This window comes from Melopsittacus undulatus, chromosome 4, assembly GCF_012275295.1.
Source record: "Melopsittacus undulatus isolate bMelUnd1 chromosome 4, bMelUnd1.mat.Z, whole genome shotgun sequence".
NCBI lineage: Eukaryota > Metazoa > Chordata > Aves > Psittaciformes > Psittaculidae > Melopsittacus > Melopsittacus undulatus.
In genome coordinates, this window is record NC_047530.1 from 9,603,486 (window position 1) to 9,628,618 (window position 25,133).

Consider the following 25,133-nt stretch of genomic DNA (forward strand, 5'->3'; position numbering starts at 1 on the left):
AAATCAAATCAACATTGTGCCAAATAAGATCAAAATGAAACAAAAAAGAGTTTCTAATCTTTCTCTGTTATGGAGAGATTAAATCAGTGCAGGCTCTGTAAAATACAAGTAATGGGAACTGTTCAGAGTTATGATTATCTGCATCAACAAAGTGCCTCTCTTTAAGTGATGCAGTGAAGCTGTGCAGATAAAGTTATATGCCCCAGTGTCACAAGGTACAAATCAACCCAAAAGAAGTACTTTTTCTAGCTTTTGAGAGATACGTTCACCCCCCATGTCCTTGAAAGTGCCGCAGTTATCTCTTCTTTTCCACAGATATCCCATGAAAGGCTCAGACAGGATGAGGAACAGAGCAAAAGCTTTGTTTGCCTTGCTTGGAGAAGAGCTTCTTTCCTAGTTTTTTTACTGGAACATGGCTGACCTCTTTTTATTTTGCCTGGATGCTGCTTGGGGCACATGATCCCACTGTCCTACCCAGTCACTGCTGGGCTGACCATACTGTCCTGATTGAGGCAATAAAAAAATGGAACAGTCCCTGGGAGGGTGGCAATATGATCACACACTCCTGCTGTTAATCATTACTATGGTATTTCTGACTAGAGAATATCAGGCTTCTGAATGGCTGAGACTGCAGCAACTACCTCTGTCTCATGAGAAGGAGAAATTTACATTCAAAAATGTCAACAAATAACCTTACCCAGACAATCTCCGATACAGACATGATTCAAATGAGAAAAAGTCTTTAGGAAGCAAACATCGAAATGGCAAAAAAATCTTGTAATCCTAAAAAGAAATTTCTTAGAATAACAATACAAACTCTATTGTCAAAACTCAATTGGTCTCTTTTACATATAATTTTGAATTACTGTTTTGTCATAGTAGGCTTCTAAGAATGAGCAAGCTCTGAAGATACCTAAAACCACAATTTTCTTGCAAAAGTTGGTTTCAGATATATCTGAAATATATTGGCTCAACATTTTGACAGTACTGACATTATACTGAGCCAAGCATTTTTTCCCTAACAGTGAGACAGATTTTAATACCAATCACTTCCACATCCATAGAATCATAGAATAGTTAGGGTTGGAAAGGACCTTAAGATCATCCAGTTCCAACCCCCCTGCCATGGGCAGGGACACCTCACACTAAACCATATCACCCAAGGCTTCATCCAACCTGGCTTTGAACACTGCCAGGGATGGGGCATTCACAACCTCCCTGGGCAACCCATTCCAGTGCTTCACCACCCTCACAGTAAAGAATTTCTTCCTTATATCCAATCTGAACTTCTGCTGTTAAAGTTTCAACCCGTTACCCCTTGTGCTGTCACTACAGTCCCTAATGAACAGTCCCTCACCAGCATCCCTGTAGGCCCCCTTCAAATACTGGAAGGCTGCTATGAGGTCTCCACGCAGCCTTCTCTTCTCCAGGCTGAACAGCCCCAACTTTCTCAGCCTGTCTTCATACAGGAGGTGCTTCAGTCATCCATGCATACAACAAATATTTAAATGGCCTTTATCGACATAAAGTCACAGAGATTCTGAAAGAACTGCATTTTATTTGCTTAAAAATATTTCTTATATTCACAGAAAGAATCATTGCGTAAATGTATTATCATAACAAAATTTTAAGAAAAATAGTAGAAAATAAACAGTACTGAAAGACTGGTATTTTGATGAAACACCCAGACTATCACACTTGACAGATGTACCAATGATAAAATCTTCAGACAGTGACTGTCATAAAAAGCCGTAAGCTTTAAAACGTATCTGTCCCTGAAGATTCTGAATCACCACGTATACTACTTGGTGTCTCACTATCTGTGTTCATGGAAGGCAGCTTCATTGACACCTCTGCAGCAGGAACATGTGAATGTAGATGCAGGGCAGCATTCCCTCCTAAAGAATAAAAAAAAAGTAGAACAAAACACATTATTTGCTGTCTATGACAAACAACTAAACTGTACTGAGTCACCTCCATATTGCATCACTCCATGGAAATAGAAAGTCACAGACACCCTTACTCTCCTCAGTTTTGAGGCATTTTAGAGTGCTGTTCTAGCCATCAGAGTTCTCTTTATCAGGTAACAAAAGGATGGATTTCTGTTCACATATAGACTGGGTTGTAATTACATACAGATACACCATACACAAAACCACACACATAAATATATAATCTCCAGTGCCCCAGAATAACTTCAAATATGTGTAGTGGTGGTTTCCAGAGAAATTAAGTGAGATCCATAGATACTGTGTTTCTAAATATGTGCATGCATGTCTGCAACAAACCCCTAGAAAACATTCAGGATATTCAAGACCACATATCTATATACAATCCGAAAAAGCAAAACAATACAATCTGAAGCCATTGACTACAAGTCCTGCAGAGACAAACACCCTATCAATGCTTCAGCTGCCGAAAACACAAGTGAGAAGTTGTTTTAGCTCTTCCCTAACTCCACATCCCTAACTGCCCTGACTCATGAAGGGTCCTTCTTACTACTCTTTGTGGTTTATCTTCCTTCCATCACCCTCTGACAGACTCCAAAGAAAATTTACACAGTCTTCCCCCTGGAGATGTGCCTTGCAGGATTTCAGAAGTTACACTCATCTTCCAGCAAGTCTAAGACAGCACATTGCCACTTCCCATTCCTGCAATCTGACGCTGCAAAATGTGGGACATCCTGGGAGAGGGACCAGCCTCTGCACAGCTGTCACCAATTATGCAGCTCCAACAAGGGACAGGTCACATCAAGTCCTCCTGTTTGAGAACTGCTGGAGTGGTACAAAATAACCTGTAGGCAGCCACCAGAAACAGAAAGGGATAAGGGTCATGGGCAAAAGTTGGTATATTTAGCCAGAGGAAGGAGAATAGATGAATCAACTCATGGAACAGAGAGAGCAAGACACGAATCAGGCTACAAATGCAGAATGAAGGAGGACAGAAGAAATGGCATTGAATGAATGGTACAACAGTCAGAAATCTACAGGAAAAGCATTTTGAGATTTCAGTTGTCCTTGGGACATTTTAGTGCAGCACCTACAAGCAAAATAAACACACGAGTCTGTGTATGACAGCAAAGGCTCTATTTGAGTTTGTTCTTATTCCAATAAGCTAAAACAACTTTCCCTTCCTTTGTGGTAGACTAGGTAATGAAAACACTATTTTCCCCAATAAAATCATGAAATTAGGTTTTCTTTTACCCCAGTTAATTACCTACTATGTCACTGTGGTAGTAATCTGCTTTCATCTGACTTGTAGCAAAGCACACTTCAAATGTCTAATTAAAACAACAAAAACCCACTGCTAAAATAAAATTTCATCTGGTGTTTTTCATGCTAGAACAGCAGCCAACAGCCAAGGAAGTCAAACACGAATGAAGCCAAAGACAGTAAAGTCAGTACATGGAGCAACCTGTGCCAGCCAAGCCTCGTGCTGTTCAGGAAGGCAGGCAGAGGCAGGAAGAGTGCAAGCACATTTTTTATGTCTCCAGGGAATCAACACATCACCTGCTTGCCACAGTCACTTGCGCACTATGCAAGAAGCACTGTCCTATAGTTCCACTAGACTATCCTCACCAGTTGGATGGCTTTTGTCATCCCCAACCCAAATCCCTCTGTAAAGCACAGCTGCCAACATTTGGGTTGGCATGGGCCTGAGCAAACCTAACACACAAGCAGTATGACAACACGCAAAATCTCACAACTTCTAAATACGATTTAAAAGCACGATTACGGTAACAACACTAAGATGTGCAAGCAACATCTGTGTTTTGTTTTCCAGAAGTACTTCCATAAGCTTAAGCTGTAGCCATGTTTGCGTGATAAAAATAGGTTATTCAGAAGGGGAACTGAAGAAAAGCAAAGTATTTATTTGGTCAGACGTGAAGCTGACACACAGTAAAGACGTGAATGTGTAATGCCCAAAGAAACTTCGTAAATCATCCTAGACGCTAAGCAACTCTCCAACACTATGTGTACTTTGATGCTTTCAAAGATTGGCTTAGTTAATAATTTCCACAGTCATGTCACATTCCATGATGTCATTGTTTCAACAGCTGTTTTCAGGTTTGTTAAAAAAGAAGTAAAAGAAAAAAAAGGAAAAATGGAGGGGGAACTTATATTCCCTTATCCCAAGGTTCTGTAGTAACTTTTCAAGTACTTGATCCTTCCTAACACATACTCTAAAATATTTTACAGATATACAGTAGTTCAGTTTTACAATAGATATAAAATGCTAAAAGGACAGAAAATTTAAAAGAGTAATTCCAATTACTTCTTCAAGAAAAAAGGTACAAAGTCCTGAGTTATCTAAACATCCTTGAAGATAAGCTTAAAAATATCCAAATGAAACATTTCCCTTTTTTAAAGACAGAAATCTGAAATACTTGGCTTTGTTAGATGCACGCAGAAAATATAGAACCTGAATTTTCAGCATTTTAATTGTAAAAACACTATGGATATCCTATTTTAGCTACATGGGAGATTCTGCTCCATGACTGTAACTTTCAAAGGCAGAAAGCTGCTAGTCCTGAAACTGGCCCAAAGATAAAACTACTAAGTTACTCTCACATGTGCCTTATTACCTTTTGCTTAATGTAACTTTGTGCATGAATGGTGCATAAAACACAGTCATGTATACATTCAGGGATGAGTATGTGGATAAATACACAAATACATGCACATAGGTTAAAATGTTTGTATTTCTGCTCACATATATGTTATTTACTGATGCTTGTGTCTGCCTTTTGCTGTACACTACTGTGTACAGTCCTATGGACTAGCACAGTCCCTGGCCAGTTCCTTCTTCAACAATGTGATTTTCCATTTTATTTCTTCCCCCATCAGAGAACAGCTCATAACAAATACTAAGATGGTTTCCTCTTAAAACTTGTACTCCTCACTGCCACAAATATGCAAACTGCAGTGGTGCTTATAATCTCTTGATATACCATAAAAATGGCATGGTAAATTCCTCTATTTACATAGCAGTGCAGGGTAGGAAGGCAGGTAATCTTCACAGCTTTTTCCCCCCTCTTTAAGAGGCTCTGGAAGTACTTGGGACAATTTTGTAATCATGTACTTAGATGTATTGATAAAAATTTTCCTTGTTACAACCCAATAAATGGACTCTGTGACCTCAGGTGACCTCCAATTTTCCAAATTCATTGCCACCATCTAACAGAATACCTTCATAGAAACTGTGAAAGCTGACACTCTTAATAAGTGTGTAAGGGTCCTTTGGTGGAAACTCAACAGTGACTGAAGACATCTTGGTGACCCACTGATGGAAAAGGTCAGATTTCAGATCAGAGATTTTTCCTGTTCTTGGCAATCTATAACAAATTCATGCACAGTACTAAATTTCCAGATCTTTAACAGAAACATAAAAATTAATGGTGTGTCAACTATCCAGTAACCTGTGAAGGGAGTTTTTGTCTAAGACGTACCGTCATACTGAGAGTATGCTATATACAAGTGTATCGTGAATGTATGCCAAATGGAAAAGGAATTAAACACACTGAAGGGAGGTTTGGTTACTAATACCATGTGGCTACAATAAGAACAAAGAGAAATGTTTAAATCTTTTTTTTTTAATTTTTCTGTATGGCAAAATAAAAAGACTAAACAAGTCTGACTTTTAAGCCAAATAAAAGCTATGTGCTTTAACTCCTTCAAGTCAGTGTCCATACATTAAATAAAACTTCTATTTTTAATCTACCTGGAGGTAAAATGAAAATGAAAAGAGGCATCTTTAAAACATAAAACAGGGAGAGGGTTGAAGGATCAAGACCCAGCTTATTGTTTCAGTATAAAACCAGAAATATAATTACTGCAATTACCGACATATTACTTCATAAAATTTAAAACCAACCATCACTTCTCAGCAATCCTCCCTCTAGTCTCTAACATAACAACAGAAGCAGCTAACTTCTAGAGCAAGAATAAACTTCCAAGTATATGTAAAAACAACTCCAGTACAGTGCTCTCATTCCTTCAATAGCATGGGTTGATATGAACAGCTTGCTTCTTCTTCTGCCAGATTCCAGCTGCTTCACTTTGTTTATTACTGACTTCAAAGTTTAAAACACTGTTCTGTCCCAACAAATAACTTCCTCCAGATGGTATTATCTCAGGTGCTCAGAGCACTGGGGACAGCACAGCACCTGCAGATATGTAACTCAGCACCCTAAAACTGTTAATGAAAGTGCCTTTTTTTTCCCTGTGTCATTCCCATTTTGCTTTTTCCCTGCCAAAAATATTTACATCTGGGATACAGTTACAAAGACCATTAGCAGGGAAACAGAGTCATCAGAAGTTCTTTGCAGTACTGACTATAAAGTAGAAGAATACCTACAAGCCCAAACATAACAGAGCTACTCTCAGTAGAAACACTTTATCTGCTCCTTTCATCTGTAAGTAAAGGTGTGAGATAAATATTTGTGCCAATGTGTGTCCGATCCATGTCTCCATGGATATCTGTACGGTATCAAAGAAAAATTCCCTCATTTTCATATGTGGTTGTACAGGCAAGTTACCAAGTATAGCAACCCAAGAAAGCACTTTTGACAAAATGAGAATCCTTCCAGACTTGGTGGGCTAGCATATACTACTATGAAACAGCTGTATTTTGGTATGAACAATTCTGAAGGCTACACTGAAAGGAGACAATACACTGCAATGTCAGTCATGTTACTCATTATAATTATTATACAGTATTTCCACTTCAGACTCATGTCTAGCTATACCCTGCATCTCAGCTATGTAATTCTGGAATTTAATGGCTTAAGGAGTTGAAAGTAGGTATAATCACATGGCCTCAAGATGGAAAAGAATACAACATTCTCAGGAGCAAGCAGTTTCACAAATAATCCAACTGTTTGAACAAAATTCTTCTCCGTTCATTAGAAAAGATATTTCCTTTGTTTTTCTAGCCCTGGCCACCTTGAATCCATATGCATATTTAGGTTACTGGGGAGGTCTCCATTCTCAGCTTTGCCAGAAACAAACCAAAAATGCTTAAGCATGTCTGCTTTTTAGGGCGGGGACTCTCTTCTCATAGTGTAAATGCTTTGCTAGACATAGGGCCCCTGGCTGCAGGTCAGACTGCTGCCTTCCACTAGGACAGAAATACAGAGAGCAGGAACAAGATGATCTGCAAATGTATGCAGTTCTGTTTTTGTAACTCAAAAACAGACTGCCCCTAACTTTGCCAGTTTCATGACAAACAGAAAAGACCCTAGGCAAACTTGGGCCAAATTTCTAGGGCTGCATTACATGAAAGGGATAGATTTACAATTAAAACACTTCAGTTGTTTTGCAAAAATGGACTGACATCTGTAGGACTTGAGCCAAAAAATGTCTGGATTTAAAAGCAGAAGTCTACTGCATGAGCTGAAAAAACACAGCTTCATTCTCAAAAGCTTCAGCCAACTCATAAACCTCCATAAGTGGGCCATAGACAAAAGCAGAGACAGAAAACTATACAGTATGAGTTCAGTCTGAGTTTTGACCTAAATCTGGCAAATTCCACCTTCCCATGGTGTAATGTACTTACAGAAACTCTGCATACAAGCACACAGAAAATAAACATGCTTTTTTGTTTGTTTGTTTAAACCCTAATGTATATCCTAGCTATAAATATTTCCATAAAGAAAATAAATTCAGATCTCAGCTCAGAAAGGAAAGGGGGACACAGCGCTAAGGAGCTAACACATTTTTCAAAGCCGAATATTTGAAAACTACTTTGCCTCCTCTCAAGTCTGAGTTCAAGGTTCAGTGGTTTTCCAAAACATGCAAGAGCAACATGAAGCAGAATAAAAACTAGAAATACATAAAACAAACTGGAACCAGATTTTTCAAAATCCTAACACAGAGACCGATAGGAAAGGGCAGACAGAAAACAGCTCCAAAAACATCTAGGAATGAGAGTGCAGAGTTTACTAAATAAATATTTCCTTTTGGTGCCTCAAATCTACTCTGCTCCTTTACGTCTGGCAGATTTGCTCTGTAGAATGTTTCATTGCTTAACAAGTTCATTCCCTGGCCACAATTCTTGCTGTTCTTTTCCAGCAAATCACTTCCAAAAGATGGGTCGTGATCTGTCCAAATAACTACAATAATTATTAATGCTAACAAGAAATGTTATAAGTCAATTTGATTTTTCTGTACTAATTCCTGTGATTTCTGGATATGCAATCAGCCAGAAACAGTCTTTTCTTAACTTTTAAGCACTGTTGTTTCCCAACTGCAGGCATTTTCTTGGGGAGAGCTGACATGAGGGGTCTGTGGTAAACCTGGAGCAGCAGCTTTCATTTCAAAGTAAAAAAAGAGAGGGACTTGGTTCATTAGTGGTCCAAAGTCTTTGAAAAACAACAGGAAAACATGGATCTCATGCAAGGCTGAGGGGAGGAGCAGTTTCTAAATCCACTAGAGACAACCTAGGTAAACAGCTGGTGGAATCAGGAGAATCTGACAAGTGATAATTAAAAACCTGCATATTTAATTGTGTAATTAACAATTTATTTAGCTGGGATAACTCAGCATCACCTATATACCAATCCTTTTCTCATTTTCTGCAGAATGTAACAGTCCAGTAGACAGGAAGATAATTTAAAAAGTATGCTTATAAAATAAATTCAGCTTTGTTATTTCACACCTTCATGTCTGGGGATCCAAAAGACATTTTAATGCCAGTATCGGAAACAAAATAAAGATCAAAAAACCTCAAAAAAAAAACAAACAAAAAACCAACTAACCAAACTACACTCATAAGAAAAAAAACAAAACCCAAACCAAACACCAAACAAAACCCAAAGCCAATCTTAATCAATCAATAGTGGGAATTCACACTAAATGCTAAGATGAAGTTATGCAGACTTCCCTCACAAAGCAGAATCATTCATAGCAGTCCTACCAGTAGGGCTGGCTTCCCTGAAACCTTGTATCTTAACAATATTCATTGCAGCAATACTGCCTCCAGCTTATCTAAATCATACCACAGTGCTAGACATAATGACATTTCATAGCTTACATGGGGAATGGCAAATTAAAAATAATAGAAATATCAAAGCATGTTTTTAATTAATAAAAGGTACATGGCCTGGTTTTATTTAAAAATAGTTTTAAAATAATTTACAGAAGTAATTACAGTTATATGACCAAATTCAATGATGTTTCATCATAAATTAGGGTTGCACTGGGTTTGAAAATTAACATCTCCTATGAAAACAGGCTGAGAGAGCTGGGGTTGTTCAGCCTGGAGAAGGCTCCAGGGAAACCTTAAGCAGCTTTCAGTACCTAACGGGGCCAACAAGAGATCTGGAGAGGGGCTTTTGACAAGGGCCTGTAGGGACTGGACAAGGTGGAAGGGCTTTAAGATGAAAGAAGTAGATGTAAATTATACACAAGAATGAAATTCTTTACTCTGAGGGTGGTGACACTGTAATGGGTTGCCCAGAGAAGCTGTGGCTGCCCCACCCCTGGCAGTGTTCAAGGGCAGGTTGGATGGGGCTTGGGGCAACCTGGTCTAGTGTAAGGTGTCCCTGCCTGTAGCAGAGGAGGTGGTGGAACCAGAGGATCTTTAAGGTCCTTTACAACCCAAACTATTCTGATTCTACAACTCTATGATCTTTCAAGTTCACGTTAAAATGAAGATAGGTGTCCCAGTGAGGGGATCCCCTAAGCAGATTATGCAGTTAGTGTCCTGGCCATGATCCATATGGGGTTACTCTGGAGTCCCCTCCTGTCTCCAAATCAGTTTGGCCCAGGCAGTTAAATTGCCAATAGTTACCCCAACATGCTGCTCTTTATGCAGTCTTTAATACATGATTGTCCATATCACTAGGATGCACATTTGACAATCTCTGCTTATCAGACAGGTTCAGTATGTCGCAGGTCAAGACTGAGCATGTTATCTGCAGCGATGCTTGCACCTGCATATGCTTACTAAGCACTGCATTTGCAGCCTATTAATTCCTCAGCTACATGACTATTAAAAAATTGTTAGGAATGTACGAGGACAGCTTTCAGTGAACCCATGTAAGAAGTCATAGGCTACTTTCTATCACTTACAAGTATGATGGGAGACCTTGATAAGTTCTGTCTCAGACAACAGGATTTTCTGGGCAAGAAGGTTAGATTCCTTCCAGCCATTACAGCAACCTGCATGCAGATTTTAATGAAAGCTAGGGTATGGGCATCAGGTAGAAAGCAGAAAACTTTCTTTACCACACTGCCTGAAGGGAAGGGCTGAAGGGCAGAATCTTCTCATTGCAAGTCACTTTTCATATATAATGGAGTTACTAACTGCATTCTTACAACAAAAAATTAAAAAAGATATACTAAGCATAAAAAACCACGTTCCAATAACAAGTGTTTTTCTAGATGACCACAAATGAAATAACTTTACTCTGAATACTTAAATATTCACATGACCCTATACACTTGTTTTGATGATTTTCACTTAAAAAGTCATGTGATTCTCCCTATGGAAACAGTTTGCCAGGACTCCTATTACTGTACTTCCATTACAAAACCTGGTACATTAAAATGCTTATACCTATGGCAGTTACTCAATTTTTGTAATTGCATCTTTTAAAAAGTAGATGCTGCATGTTTTCCAGAGAAAAAACAAAACAAGACAGACCAAACCAGCTATATAGAGTTAGCATTTTCCAGTGATGCATTCTAAGAAACACTAGGATGCCTCCATACATATTTCTAGTGTGTATGCCAACAATTTGTTCTAAAGATCTCCTTTCAAGCCATGTGTTCAAGAGCAGAAGATGGCTGCTAAAGGTCATATCTTTTGTGCATACCAATTAACTTTGAAAAATGTGTTAGGAATAAGAAATTCCAGAAAGTTTAGAGGCAAGCAATTATTCTGTTAGCTCAGAAAGAATACTGTACATAACCTACATAAGTAAGCATATGCTCAAATATGGAAAATGTTAAATATCCTTACTGGAAGATCTGCTAGAAGACTGCTACGGTGTATGTATCCAGATCCTATTCTGCCAAAGACTGACTAAGCCTTCTCTTGAAATGAATACCCAGTGTGATGACAAAGTAACACTGCATTTACAATTTAATGCCCAAGGACCAGAAACTTGGAAAGATCTGAGAATAAATGTGGTTTTATCCTGTGCTATTTTAAAGTTTGGTAAAATCTAACATGTTAAAACTTCGCGCAATAGAGATAAGCATTCCTCCTTGTAAAAGAAAACAAAAACCCCACCACAACAAAAACCAATCCAAGAACCTTGGCCTGTTACATGGGAAAGAGCAAAACCAAAATTCCTTTGCAATACTTGGGTGAATCAGAGCTCTAAATTAGTAGAATAAATGAGCTGCTCTACATCTGTACTATGTATTCAGCACACTGCACCACCTTCTAAACTTTCTCTTGGACACATCGCTACTGATTTTAATATGACACACACCTCTATCTCTGCTAACTGCTGTAAATAGCAGGAAAAACACTGCAGGCTGCTGCCAGCAACACTGTGCCTCTTGAAAACTGCACAACCGACCAATAGCTCCTCAGCAGCAACTGTGATACCAACAACTGTTCTTAGCAACCTGGGAGCTGATCTGCACAAATCTGGGAGCAGCAGCCAAGCAATGTTTTCTGAGATGCTGAACATACTTCTTTGCATTAGGTTCTCATTTGGGAAGATGTTCTTTACCTCTGAAGATGTGCAATGCACACAAGTTGAAATTCTGAATGCTGGCTGCATTAACTGATGGTGACAAATCCTTCCAGTATCTGCTGCCAACTTATTTCAGAAAGCATTGCAGCTCTTTGACACTCACTCTTCCCAGTTCAAGCTGTTGGTGGCAAACCTGGTTTGCACTCAGCTCATTAATAATTTTCTTCATTGCTTTCGACCACAAACTTGATTAGTATAGCTTGTAAGCAGCCTGAATGAAAATCATTTATCAGTTGTCTGGGTTTAAATATTCCTGGCCAGAATACAGGGAAATCTGCACTGCAAAGGAGCATGTACAGAAATACAGTCAGCATGTGTGAGGACAGCTTCCTTGCAGAGCCATGGACTACTGCACACTGTAGAGGTGAACAGCATAGGTGCCTGGGGCTTATCACCACTCTCGAGCTCACACTGCAAATCCTGCATTTAGGAGTTGTATAGAGTTCACAGGAAGAGCAATTATAGAACGCTCCATAAGAAAGCAGCTTTTGCAAACCCTCCATATACCTGACAAAGACATAAACCAAATTACTTAGCACAATCCTAATGTGCCACAGTCTGACACCCAGTGTGTACCAGTAGAAAAGCACAAAGGCAAAAAAATCTCTCATCTGTCTCATGGAATTTAATGGTTCCCCAGTATTTTCCTTGAAGCAAATTCATTCACATTACACATACACACAGGTACTCCAAAGTTCAGTAACACCTACCCTGCAAAGTATTTGTAGAATCACAGAAAGGTTTGGGTTGGAAGTAACCTTAAATTCACCTACTTGCAACCTCCTTGCCATGGGCAGTGACACCTTCCACTACACCAGGTTGTTCAAAGCCCCGTCCAACCTGGCCTTGAACAGTGCTGGGGATGGGGCACCCACAGCTTCTCTGGGCAACCTGTGCCAGTGCCTCACTACCCTCATAGTGAAGAACTTCTTCCTAATATCTAATCTAAATCTGCCCTTTTTAATCTCAAAGCCATTCCCCCTTGTCCTGTCCCTGTATGTCCTTGTCAAAAGTCTTAAAACTCAAATACCATGAAAGAACTGAGTCCAGAATATATTTAAAATTCAATACAGATACAGTTGGGGATTATGTTTCCCCTCATCATTACTCTGATGATGAGAGTTACATGGCCCACCAAAAGCAGAAGAGAACAAATGCTTAAAGATTATCTTACTTTACACAGACTGTATTTGAATGTCACTGTTATATGATGCAATGTTGTTTTTTTTTAAAACTTGGGAGGGAGAGAACACACATTTTGCAAGGTCCCTCAGAACAGGACTGTCTCCTACTATGTAGGAAGCCTGGCAGAAAGGGGCCTGGGTCGTGACTGCGGCCTCTCTGATTATGCAATGCAAACTATAATATAGTTAACTGCCTAGGTTATAGTTATCCATTCCTTCCTTGTATCTTGAGACAGCAAATAAACAGATTGATGCAGACTCATTGTCCACTGCTCTGAGTTTTTAGATAGCTGCTTGAAAAGTGAGTAGAACAGTATCCAAGGTGTGGCATTATTCACACAACCTAAATTCATCATGCACAGAGTTTCCTATAAACATATTCTAAATCCGATAAGAAAAAATCCTCATTAAGTATAATTTGCTTGTTTAATTTTCAATTATTGAGCTTTAATGTACCATAAAAGTAAGTAATAACAACAGAGCCTTCAATAAATATTGCTTGTATTGTACTCGTTAATTTTTAAGAACACAAAAACTGCCTCTAGATACAGGAAGTTGCTGGAAATTAAAAACTAACCAATCATATAAACTGAGAGCTTTACAGAATATTTTTTTGAACACTAAGTTCAACAAAAATGTATTCTGTTCACTGTACACACGACACCAATGGGAATAAGAGCCAGTTCAAGTTCTAAGTTACCATTACTTGGGTAATAGTTTCAAGCTGCAAGGCACAGCTGTATGGGCCCAGCCAGACAGGCTATCACAGCAATGCTTTGATAGCATGGGGCCCTTAAGTGTCAGGATATAGAAAAGGCAGCAGTTGTTGGCTGTGAAAACAGTCTGATACAAACCAGATGGGGACTTACTTGATAGGCAACACAAAGGAAAACAATTGGCTCATTCAACAAAGTCAGGCCACTGCCCCAGAGAGTTAACAGAAGACAATAACAGTCAACCAGAGTTGATGCAAACAAGAAACAGCCATGTGGTTATGGTTTAAGGAATTGTTTCTCCTCAGACTAAACATAAAGTTTTGATTTCTAATTCTTATATTCATTAATTTCAGTCTCGTTTACAAGCCCCTTCTTCCTCCAGTCTTCGATATAATTCATTTATGTAGCACCAGCCTTCACACACCTACTTAAACAAGAAAAAAATTGTATGACAAAGGCAGCTATATTAATCTCATGTTTCCTGAAGAATGCCAAGAGCACAGACAACTTTCTGAATCGTGTCAGAACAACATTACAGATATATAGCACACTGGGCTATTAGACACATTTGCATGCATATGCAGTATATTTACTGATTCTTTTTGATTTGAAATTCATAAAGTCCAGTAGGTCACATGCTGGGTTACCAGAGTACAGATGTCTTCCAGTTTTGTGAACAGTTCTGGTTTCTTACTTTGTTGTTTTTTGAGGGTTTTTTTTTATATTTTCTTTAGAAGTAAACTTCAGGCCAATTACATTATCACATAACAGCTTTTTGTTTGTCAAACTACAGTTAAAAATCTATTAAAATTGATGACAAAACTTTTTTTGAAGCAATCAAAAATGTTAAAATTGGCTATTTCAGCCATAACTCAAAAAATCCCCAACCCATTCAGTTTTAGAAGCTTGTAGATGATTATGGTCCAAAATCTTAATTGCTCTTGCTGTTTTATTACAGGAAATATGCAAGTGACATGTGCAAAGGTATTTTGATTACAAATTACTTACAGAGATTGCACAATAAGTCAGACCTCTAAGGGCCTTCTGCAATTTAACTCTCAGACTAAAAACATCTGAACTTTCTTTTCATAGACTTGAAAATATTCCCTCTGGCAGGCTCTGCACTGCAGTGCTCTACACCAGTGTCGAACAGTTGGATGGCATGCTTTGAGAGACAGTCACATCCCTGGATACCCAAGCAAGAATGTCTACAAAATGCAGTGACATGCAGATGTCCTAGATGCTTTATAAAAATCCTGGGACCTGTCAGCTTTAGCACACCATCACACATCCCCTTGAGCTTCACTGCTTCTGAAGATTGCTTGGTGGTCTGAGCTAGCAGTGATGCATGATATAAGCATCTGAACACATCATTCAGACCTATGATGGGTACACAAGAAGTGTACAAAGTTACTCTTTGTAAACGCTTAACTTTCCTTGCAGACTTGCAAAAAGCAGCTGGCTTAAGGAACTGAATGTATGGTTCTCATTTAACAGCACACAGTGGACAGAGAAAGCAAGGGAGCTTGTCCTTAAAGACAGAAAAAAAACCCCTTACTGAATTAATGGAGTAAGACCCTTATTGTCATCTTAAGTGGTGCTAGCTTTCAGCCACTGTGGTTCTGAAGCCTGCATACAAAATCACCACCACATAATGTAGGTAGGAAAAGTAAAGTTTTACTTTAGCTTCCTGCCATAAGCACAGAGCCAGCACGCCAACAAAGCCGTTGTGTGCTGCGCTCTGCCTGAGCTAAAACATCTCTCCAGCAGTATCGTAAGGCTTATTTCCAAAAGCATAGCCAAATTCTTGAAACCTCCAATGAAGGGGTGGGTTGTCACATTGTAGTAGAGAAGATTTTGCCTGCAGTGCTGCTGCTCTTCATTTTTCACATCATATATATTGAGGACAGAACACATGTTTTACTTACCGCTGCAATTTTGGGTTTAGTCTCTTCATTAGGCTGTTTTTAGAAGATTATGAATCTTAGGAACAGAACAGCCTTTATCAAGCCTTAACCTCAGAGATGCTGGCTGTTGTAGCCCTACACTTAAAAGCCAATGAGAGAGGAGCAAAAACCTCTTAAAACCCCAGGTCTGCCTGTACAGGCAAACCCAATTGCTCTCGTAAAAATGGTTTTGGACATTGTTCATCAGAGAACGCCTCCACAAAGGACGGCATGTAAAGGCCAGCTGGAGCAGGGGGAGGCATGACTGCTGGGCCTCCGGTAAAGTGAGGACTCAACAGGAAACTGCTCCCCCCTTTCTTTTCTCTCTCTCTTTAATCAGGAAGGAAGCTTCATCTTCAGGAACAAGCATTCCCTGTGTAATCTCCCTGCTTGCCTGTATCTAGGAGTGGGTCCAATTACTGAAATAAGCAACATGCACTTTTAAGAAGCTAATCATGTATTTACACTATAACTCAAACAAGTAAATATTTCCCATTTGTAATTTTGATTTACATAACAGGGCACAATGGCAACTGTTAAGTAAATAAAACAATTTTCTCAAGATCAGTAATTATGGAATTATAAAAACAACCTAAACAAAAAAACCCAGAAATTAACAACTTGCCAACAAATTCCATGCTTTTTACTCCTACTGAAGAAACAATGGCCTGACAAGGACAGAAACTACAGCTGTTATGCTGTTTTTAAACAAACACAGCTCTGCTTAACTCTTGCAATATGTAAAGCGCGTAAAACAAGGCCATGATATGCAATGCTGAGATTATTACTTTACTGTAAAAACCTCAGTTAAGATGGAGGTCAGCAGATCATCACATATTAAGTCTAACCTGCTCTGACTGCATAATTTTGAGTCAAAACACAAATGTAATTCTACCTGATCGAGAAAATGTGAGGTACACATTTTCATTGTTCGCATATAGTTGATGATTTATTATTTTGTACACTTACCTGACATTAAAAAAGAAACAGTTAATAGAAAGTCAAAGTCATGCTGTATACAAAGAGAAACAGCTACCTCCCTGCTGCCAAAGTAGAACTGCTACATATTTTGTGTCACACTCAACAACTTTCACTCCGGTTGTTTACAACTGTGCTTAAAACCAGTTCTTCCTTCTTTAAAGGCAAAACATAAGTTTTAGATTAAAGAAGAACAATAACACAGATACAAAGGTTCTAAATCTAAATGAAGTTTTTCTATGTGTAGGGATTTTTTTTCCTTGCATGACAGCATTCATGATAAAAACCAGAACAGTATTCCACAGACAGATTTTAACCCATCTCCATCATTTACTACTGTTCCTTGCAAATGCAGTCACCAAAAGCACATTTGCAGCTGCTAATTTAGAGGTGAGAATTTGTGGTATTTTCCTTCAAGATTAGTTTTTATGGGAAGATGAATAATGTCTTAACCAAGTTTTACATTTGCATATTATTCCACACTATTGCAAAATGCAGTCCTGTATGTAACCTCAGCAGTGAGCAACAGGTCACGCATGACAACTTTAATCTTCACTCACCAGTCCTTACCCTACTTTAAAGAAGAAAGCTACTTTGGCATACTGCATTTCTCAAAATCAGCATGTTACCAAAGAGAAGCATTATGATTACTTTTATAGTACTCTTCATTTGGAAGGCAGCCTAGATATTTACTCCACACTGTTCCATCATTTAAAAGTTTGCTGGGCTTCTAATCTTACGAAATTAATCACATGGGCACTGAAAATATTTACTTATACTTAATTATAGACAGTCTTGTATCACTGTATTGATAAGGTGGTGCTGGAAAAAACTGGCCTCTCTTCAGTGCACATGTTTAGTGTTTGGTGACAACACTGTTCATGAGCATAAAAACTGCCTGTAAGTCAAGCCCTTTCACAATATAATAAGCAATAAAATAAAAAAAGTATCATTTCAGTTTGACTGCAGACACTAATCATCAAAATACCCATTTTTATTGGCTGGTTAGGTTTTATTAATAACTTTATAGCTATGCCTCACCTCTGCTAGCTGTGAAAAAATTCACAAAACATTGAAACAGGAAAAGAAAAAAGTTTAATGGCTGAGAATGACAGCTTTTGTAAATTTCCCATCTCCCCTATAAAATAGGTTTGGGGGCAAACAGCATCTGTGGGCTATTCATCACTCACATTAAGCTACCTCCAGCCAGCATATATACTCTTGTCCTAGTATTTCTCTTCCACCCACCGCTTCCCACACAAACAGCTGGCTCCTTCCAGTTTTTAAGTAGTGCTTAAAAAAGCTGAATTCAGAGCTCTTTAATAACAGGTAAAGCTGAACAGAGTCCAGCTGCTTCTGCCCAATGACCACAAGCTCTTCCTTCTGTTGTGCTGCTCTCAGACACCTACAAGCCACTGAAATATGTAGGACAACATTTGCCTTACCTGCCAACCAGAAAAATAAAACAAACTCAGCACATACCGAAGACAGAAAGCCCACATTTCTCCTATCATAGTGCTATATATGTTACTCCAAGTTGAAATATGTATTTGTAAATACTCATCTTCACAATACAGTACCCATGCAATGTGTTGCCAGCACCCAAAGGTATAAAGACTTCCCACTCTGATACTGTTGTCTTTTATAAAAGAAACATAACTTTAACATTAAAAAAGAAGTGTGAGATAAGAGGCCTACTTAAATGACTGTTAATCCAAGTAAGGGTGGTCATCCTAGAAGATCCTGTAGAGCAAATGCTAACCAAACTAACACAAAGTTGGCAGGTCTACCTGCGATGGCTGGAACAGTTTCTAACCAGCTTAACTGTAGTCAGGCTGATGTCCCAGGCTGAAAACAATAGTGACTAAGCAGCATAAATGTATCTTAGTGAGGAAACTGCTTTTATAGACTAATCTCTGGCAGAGGCTGTTGCATATTCCTGAAGGTAATAAGCCCAAACAAATGCTCTGCTGAAAAAGACAATGCTATTTCTTGCAACACATCTTGTTATGGTGACATAGTGAGGCACACCGTTTAGAACTAGGAATTCCAATTAAAATTCATTTACCATAACTGCTAATGAATACACATGTGAATTAAAGAGTACGAGACCATAAAAATCAAATGTTTCTTCACAATATTATGACAGAAGATGATGTATAAAGGGACTTCGGACTCAATTATATGTATATAAATGAGTAGAAGGTTCAGGGGAGACTATTCTAACCATTTTCTATGACCTACCACAACACACAGGCCACAGAACAGCTATGCACACTTACTTTCTAGATGCACATCAGTTCTTTCTTATTAAAGCATGGGCTCAGAGCTGTGGAACCACTAATTTGTGAGAAACTTCTCCCTCCAGAGAAGAGTTAACTGGAAACAGCTCTCAGGCTGATGCAAGCATTAAGTACATGGGGAGTCTCTGTCCTTAGGTGGCTTGCCCAAGCCCATTAATTTTTTGTGTGTGTCCCCCATTTATATAAGCAATGTTTGCATGAAAGGGGAAAGCAGGTCAGCCTAGTCAGCTTGCTACCATCTGCTTTTATTCAGAGTTACTCAAGATCAGTGCCAGTGGGATCACTGCCCATTAAGGGGGTTTATTGTGCGTGTTTATTTTTTTGCTCTTTACAATGAAGGCAACAGCAATTACTGTAAGTTTCTAAAAGTGCATACAAATCATAATACACAATACAAAGCTGCTTCAGTCAGATCCCAGTGTGTTTACAGATCCTATACAGGCTGTGAGAAAGGCTGCCTTGGCACAATTTCAACAGACTAGTGAGGAGTGTGTTAGCATTCAGGAGATCTGAGACACTATTTAATACTCGCTACCAAGACCATACTCTGCTTGCAATGCACAGCAACTCCAGCTGAATCACCAACACACGAGAATCTTACAAAAAGCATCACATTCTAGTTTGCACCACAGACAGGCTGACAATGGGTGGATTTATACAACTGGAAACTGGAACTGGTGAAAGATCAAAAGGTAGACTGCCAAAGTGGAAACTACAGTTCAGGACTCTCAGCTAGTACATTCCAACTCTTCATATGGCAGCAGCAAAAGGTACTCTCCTTTTAATGACAACTCTGCCTAGAATATGCCTAGTCACAAGAGACACAAGCTACCAAAACCCCAAACCAAACAAAAAGACCCTCGAAACAAACCAACCAACCATAAAAATAACCCAACAAACCAAACCCAAAAACCCCAACCCAATCAAAACCACCAAGATGGCAAAAAGAAAAAAAAAATAAAAAAAGGAAATACAAAGGAAAAATAAAAAAAAAATAAAAGGAAAAATAAAAAAAGGAAAAAAAGGAAATCCACATTGAGTCACACTGCATGGATGAAGCAGTGATGCTTCATGCAGCTTAGCAGAACTGCCTGGCAGCCTGGGCTGCTTTGATTCCAGCAGGTAGTCACAAACGTTTGAAAAGCAAATGTAGTTATTTTTTTGTTGTTTTTCAAGAAATTCTTATACATTTGGAAGTAAAATCCTTTATGTTATTAAGATATACTTAACAATAGAAGATCTTCACAACCTTCTGGTGTCTGTGTGATATGATACAGACAGCTGATGCTCGGCAGGCATCCACAGCAAATGCCAGAGGATACTTTGAGACAAAAAGGGAGTATGAACTCCAGAATGTACATTGGATAAATGCTTTATGCAGCAGTACCACAGTTTTGCAGCTTATCAGTATGAAAAAGGGACTGGTCCTTCATTATTTGCACATTATAACCCTCATTATAAGTGAAATACCAGGCTTAATTTTGTCACTGTCCTGAATTTTATGAGATATAAAATGCACTTTGAGGGTTATCAGAGGACTAGATCACCTGCAATTCCTTAAAATCTAGGCTTGAAGAAGAAATCAGATGAGATTTCTGGATATTTACCTTGAGACCAAATAAATCTAAAAAAAGACAAGTAAGAAATCCAAGTGTATGACAGTCTCCATAGGAAGTAATCTTTTAAGTAGTGATATGTCACTTCAAATAAGTTTTTTTTCCCCCTTTTCCACAGAAAAAGTCAGTGAAAATTCCTGCTGCTGTGTACAGACCAGAGGAGGGACTTGGTACAAGAATATACCCCAAATCTCAGCAAAGTAAGTGTACTTTAAACACAAGGATCCCATCAAAAGGGAGAAAGAAATAACCTTGATCTACTTTCACCTGCTTGTGCAATGGGGCTATAGATGCCAGCCTCATTTGCTGAATGTAAAAATTCTAAGCAGGAACATTCCTTAAGCTCACACTGGAAGATTCCTTGCTTTATTCTATTTTCTGCATGGAAAGTGCAAAATACGATCCCTCTAAGGATTAACCATACACACATCCAGCACAGTACAGAAGTTGATTCTCAAGTGGACGGTACAAAGAAAACTTGAAGACACACAGAGCTGTGCAGATATCATGATGGGTATAAAGTATCATCCGTATAGGCACCAAGGGAAGACTAAAGGGAAGTTTTCTACCTTTGTACATACCTCCCACAGCAAAAGCCTCAGCAGAAGGTTGGAAAAATGTCTTGACAATACTGCAGAAGTGAGAGAGCACTGTATCCCTCTGTGCCATTTAAAGATCCATGCAGAAAGTGGAGAACTAACTCTCAACCTCTTAAAATTAGGAAAAAAATGCCAAGTGATGCATGTAGAGCTGAAATAAAAAGCCAGGTGATACACGGTGTGGAAATGGACTTCAGAGGAGAATGACTTCTACCCAACTGTGCCCGTCAGTAAGAAATCCTCAGACTGTAAGGCAGTATGAGCCGGCATGGTACAGTTTTCTTTAAGCATAAGCTGGTTTTTCTCTGGGGGGTTAATTTCTCCACCTGATTACTTGAATTTCAATTAACTTAGATGCCTCAAAAAAATCAAATTACATTCGAGGAGTCTAAAAATCATCCCAGGTAGATTCATGCTTCACCTGCCTGTAGTTCATGCCTTTTGCACAAAAAAAGTGAGGGGAAGAAATGATGTGTCTAGGAGACTAGAGGACCATTTACAAGAAGATTCTTTGGGAACGAGTGAGTGCAAGGATGTGCACAGTCCCATGAAACCCACAGCAGCTCCTGGTGCTTGGTTTCTCAGAACCCTATGCTGAAGAAGCAGAACACAACCAGAGCAGAAGGATATTACTGTCTACAGTAACAATTCTACACAAGACTTTGCCTTAAGCTATGAAAAAAATAAAAAAATAAAAATCAAACTTTTAACATTTGTCTGAAAAATAACTAGAGTAACTCAGCGAGAAAAGTGGGTGATATGGTTTAGTGTGAGGTGTCCCTGCCCATGGCAGGGGGGTTGGAATTAGATGATCTTAAGGTGCTTTCCAACCCTAACTATTCTATGATTCTATGAAAAGAAGTAACCATAGACATAAATGGCACTTTCTTAACAGGTAAATATTTACAAAAGCCAAGAATTCAAAACTCCTGTTCCAAATGTAGTGTAACACAGCTAAATAATGACTTATTCAAACTAGAAACTCTCAAGTATAGCTACTTAAGATTTTGTAGGGATATTATGCAAAATGCATACTTATTACTTACATGCATGTTTTCTAATACATGGGCTATCATATAACTGCTATGGATATGTACAAAAAAAACACAAGTGAAAACTCTTTGTGAACTGCTGTTCTAAACCCCCTGGAGCACCCAGAAGCTATGATCACTTATAGCCAAGACACGGTTTCTGTGGGAAATGCAGCACTGTATTTCCTGATTTGCCCAAATGTAAAATATATTAACTGAATTATGTCAATGAGCCATCTGATAGCACAGGGAGGCAACTGTATAGGAAAAGCAGAGTCAAAATAGAGCAAGAGTTCTGAAGAAACACCAAAAAACTTACATAAATCTCTAACAGGACATTTTCTTGAAAAATGCCATAATTATAGCCAATTGATTTCATTACTTCAGTTTTCAAGATCTCCTCTCAGAAATCAGTCAAATTCAAGGAGCAATGTAAGCTATGGAAACTCTTTCTACCTCTCAGTCCATGGTGGTACTCTCTACAGTGTGAAAGAAAAGCTCTGTTTTGCTTCATTAGCTGCTATTTTCAGGGTGGTATGGACAGTCTTTTGCAAAAGCCTTTAGTGAAATTTAGTCCAAAAAGAGAAACAGCAGGATACTGAAGAGAAAGTAAACTTTCAGTTTAATAACTAGTTATTAAGTTTTGACCAAAACAGTTCCAGTTCCAAGAAAAAAAAAAAAAAGACCTTTAGCCTTATCCTAATCATCTTCCTTCCTTGAAGCATCTGTTAGAGATTTGCCTCATGCCGCAATAGTTTCAAGAAAAAATAACCCAAAACCTAACTGAGCAATTCCTGGCTGAAGAAGAGAGGTAAAAAATTATTTAGTCATAGCCATATTTTCAGTATTAGAGGTTTCAATACAGCATAATGTCAGTGTTAACACAGAAGTAGCTCATTTTCAATACTGAAGAGCAACTCTGGTTGCTCTATGGTTGCTTTATTTTTTATGTAGATTATTTTAAGGGCTTTTTGCCCTATGATTCATTTATTGCACAGACCATCTCCTCCCACAAGCAATTCTGCTATCTCTCTGTGTCAACAAAGCCAATTGCTTAGTGTCACAATATTACTTTCCCATATACTTATGGCCGACTGAATATAATTCACTAGCTAGAGATAAAAAGGAATTACTATCATGAAGTTGTGCTCTCTAGGTCACATTTTGAGAGGCTGTGCTGTAGAAAAATAATTAAGTGAAGATACACCTATCTCTTGGTTCTGAGCTGTTCATATTAAAGTTTAAAAATGCTCTACAGTCAAGCAGTGCCACCTGTTCTTTCACTTTAATTTAAAAATTCGGAATCATATTAACGTAAGCCTGAAAATGCTTCCATTCTGGAAATATGTGCATTCACCAACCACAACAATTATTATCATATTAAATTTATGAAGATATATGAAGGAATGGCACAAAGATTAAAGGGTATAATAAAGCCAAAAGTATATATGCATGTACATTATATACTACAAATGTATGTTTTCAAACCACTGTCTCCACTATGTCTACAGAAGGCACACATTTCAATTAATAATACATTTAGGGTTTATTTCTAATTGTAACTTTCAGTTGACATTACCCTTTCAGGCATGATATTGTAACAGTCCTACTGAACTTCAACTTTCATTAGAAGACATCAATCAACTTTCTTTCAGTAAAAACACATGTTCACTCTAGACCACAATTTTTTTTAAAAACAACAAAAGAAACTTCTACCATATATATATTTATGGCTATAGACAAAACATGAAAAAAAAGTTATGCATTTATCAATTAAATGAAAAAAAGCTTTTTTTTTTCTATTTTTACATCCAGCTCTAAGTCCAAAATGATTTCCCCTTTCTCCCAACACCCTGAATTCACACTTCATTTCAGGGCTCTAGGTTTTACAAGCACTAATGCTGATACAATCACCCTTTAAACTCTCAAAAAAATACCTAAATGGTCCTGCCTGTGAATTGCTTTTCCATTTTCAGGCGAGTACTCATTGTCTCTTGCTAACTCAGTGAACGCAACAATTTGTCATGAAGTTTTTATCAAGAGGGTGCTTTGAACTTACAGTAACAGATGGGCTTCGCTTTAAAATGTTGTATTTGAAAACACACTCTTTTATCATGTTGCAAGTTCTCATTTTTCTTTCAAATGATTCTTATTAATTTTTACCTTCAACTTTTTGCCTGATTAAGTCTGCTGTGGTAAAGCTCATAGAGACAAGACTTCTGGTTAAAACTGACAGACAAGTTACTTCCATTTGCAAATCCTCTAGATTTTTATTGGCTCGTTAAATACGTATACTTTGAATGAGAATTAAATTATCCTCGTATATAAATCATCTTTTTCTTGTTGTTTTGAAGAAAATTGACTACTGCCATCTCGTGGTCAAACATTTTCATCTGACACAGACATAATTGGACTGTGCCTGAATACTTTGTATTACAGTACAGGTAAATTTTTTTTTTAAATAAATATTCCAGAAAACATTCAATAAAAATATTTTACTCTATTTAAATCCCTCACCCTCTTAAGACCCTACTCAATGATACAGGCTGAAAGTGCTGCCTTATTAACACTTGGAGACAAAAATGTAAAATCATGAAGTACAGTGTTAGAAAGACTATCATCCTCTTTCCCCCTCTCTGATGCTTAATAGCAAGTTTTAGAAAGAAGAAAAGGAGGAAGATTCCTATAACTGCTCTTAAAGTTTGGAACAGGTTGATCCTGCAAGGCAGACCTGGTACATAATTTCTTTTTTTGCAATTTAGAGGTCATGCTAAACTTACTAGGAATTCTCTTTCCTGAGGAAATTTGGATTTTCTGAATACCAGAGGAAATATACAGTTCTTCTTGCAATATTCTCCGCTAATATTAGAGTTAGCCCACATTTTTTAATAAATTAGGTCTTTATTTACCCACTTTAAAACCACATGTTAATAAATGTGCCTACACAAAACAAACACATGCACTAAGGTGTGCCACTTCAGTTCTGTAAGCTTTTCCACTAATTATCCATTATTCATAAAATTTTTACATTATTCATAACTTTACAT

At 38.1% G+C, this 25,133-nt stretch overlaps 1 protein-coding gene across 1 annotated transcript in view; it reads right to left on the minus strand.

The window, feature by feature from the left end:
- Window positions 1-1,538: 1,538 nt before the first annotated feature.
- KIAA0586 (KIAA0586 ortholog) overlaps window positions 1,539-25,133 on the minus strand; it is a 73,961-nt gene continuing 50,366 nt past the window's right edge. The window contains exon 31 of the mRNA XM_031044525.2: window positions 1,539-1,898. Within this exon, the coding sequence (XP_030900385.2) occupies window positions 1,759-1,898 (140 nt within the window). The 3' untranslated portion in view covers window positions 1,539-1,758. The remainder of the gene's footprint in view (window positions 1,899-25,133) is intronic.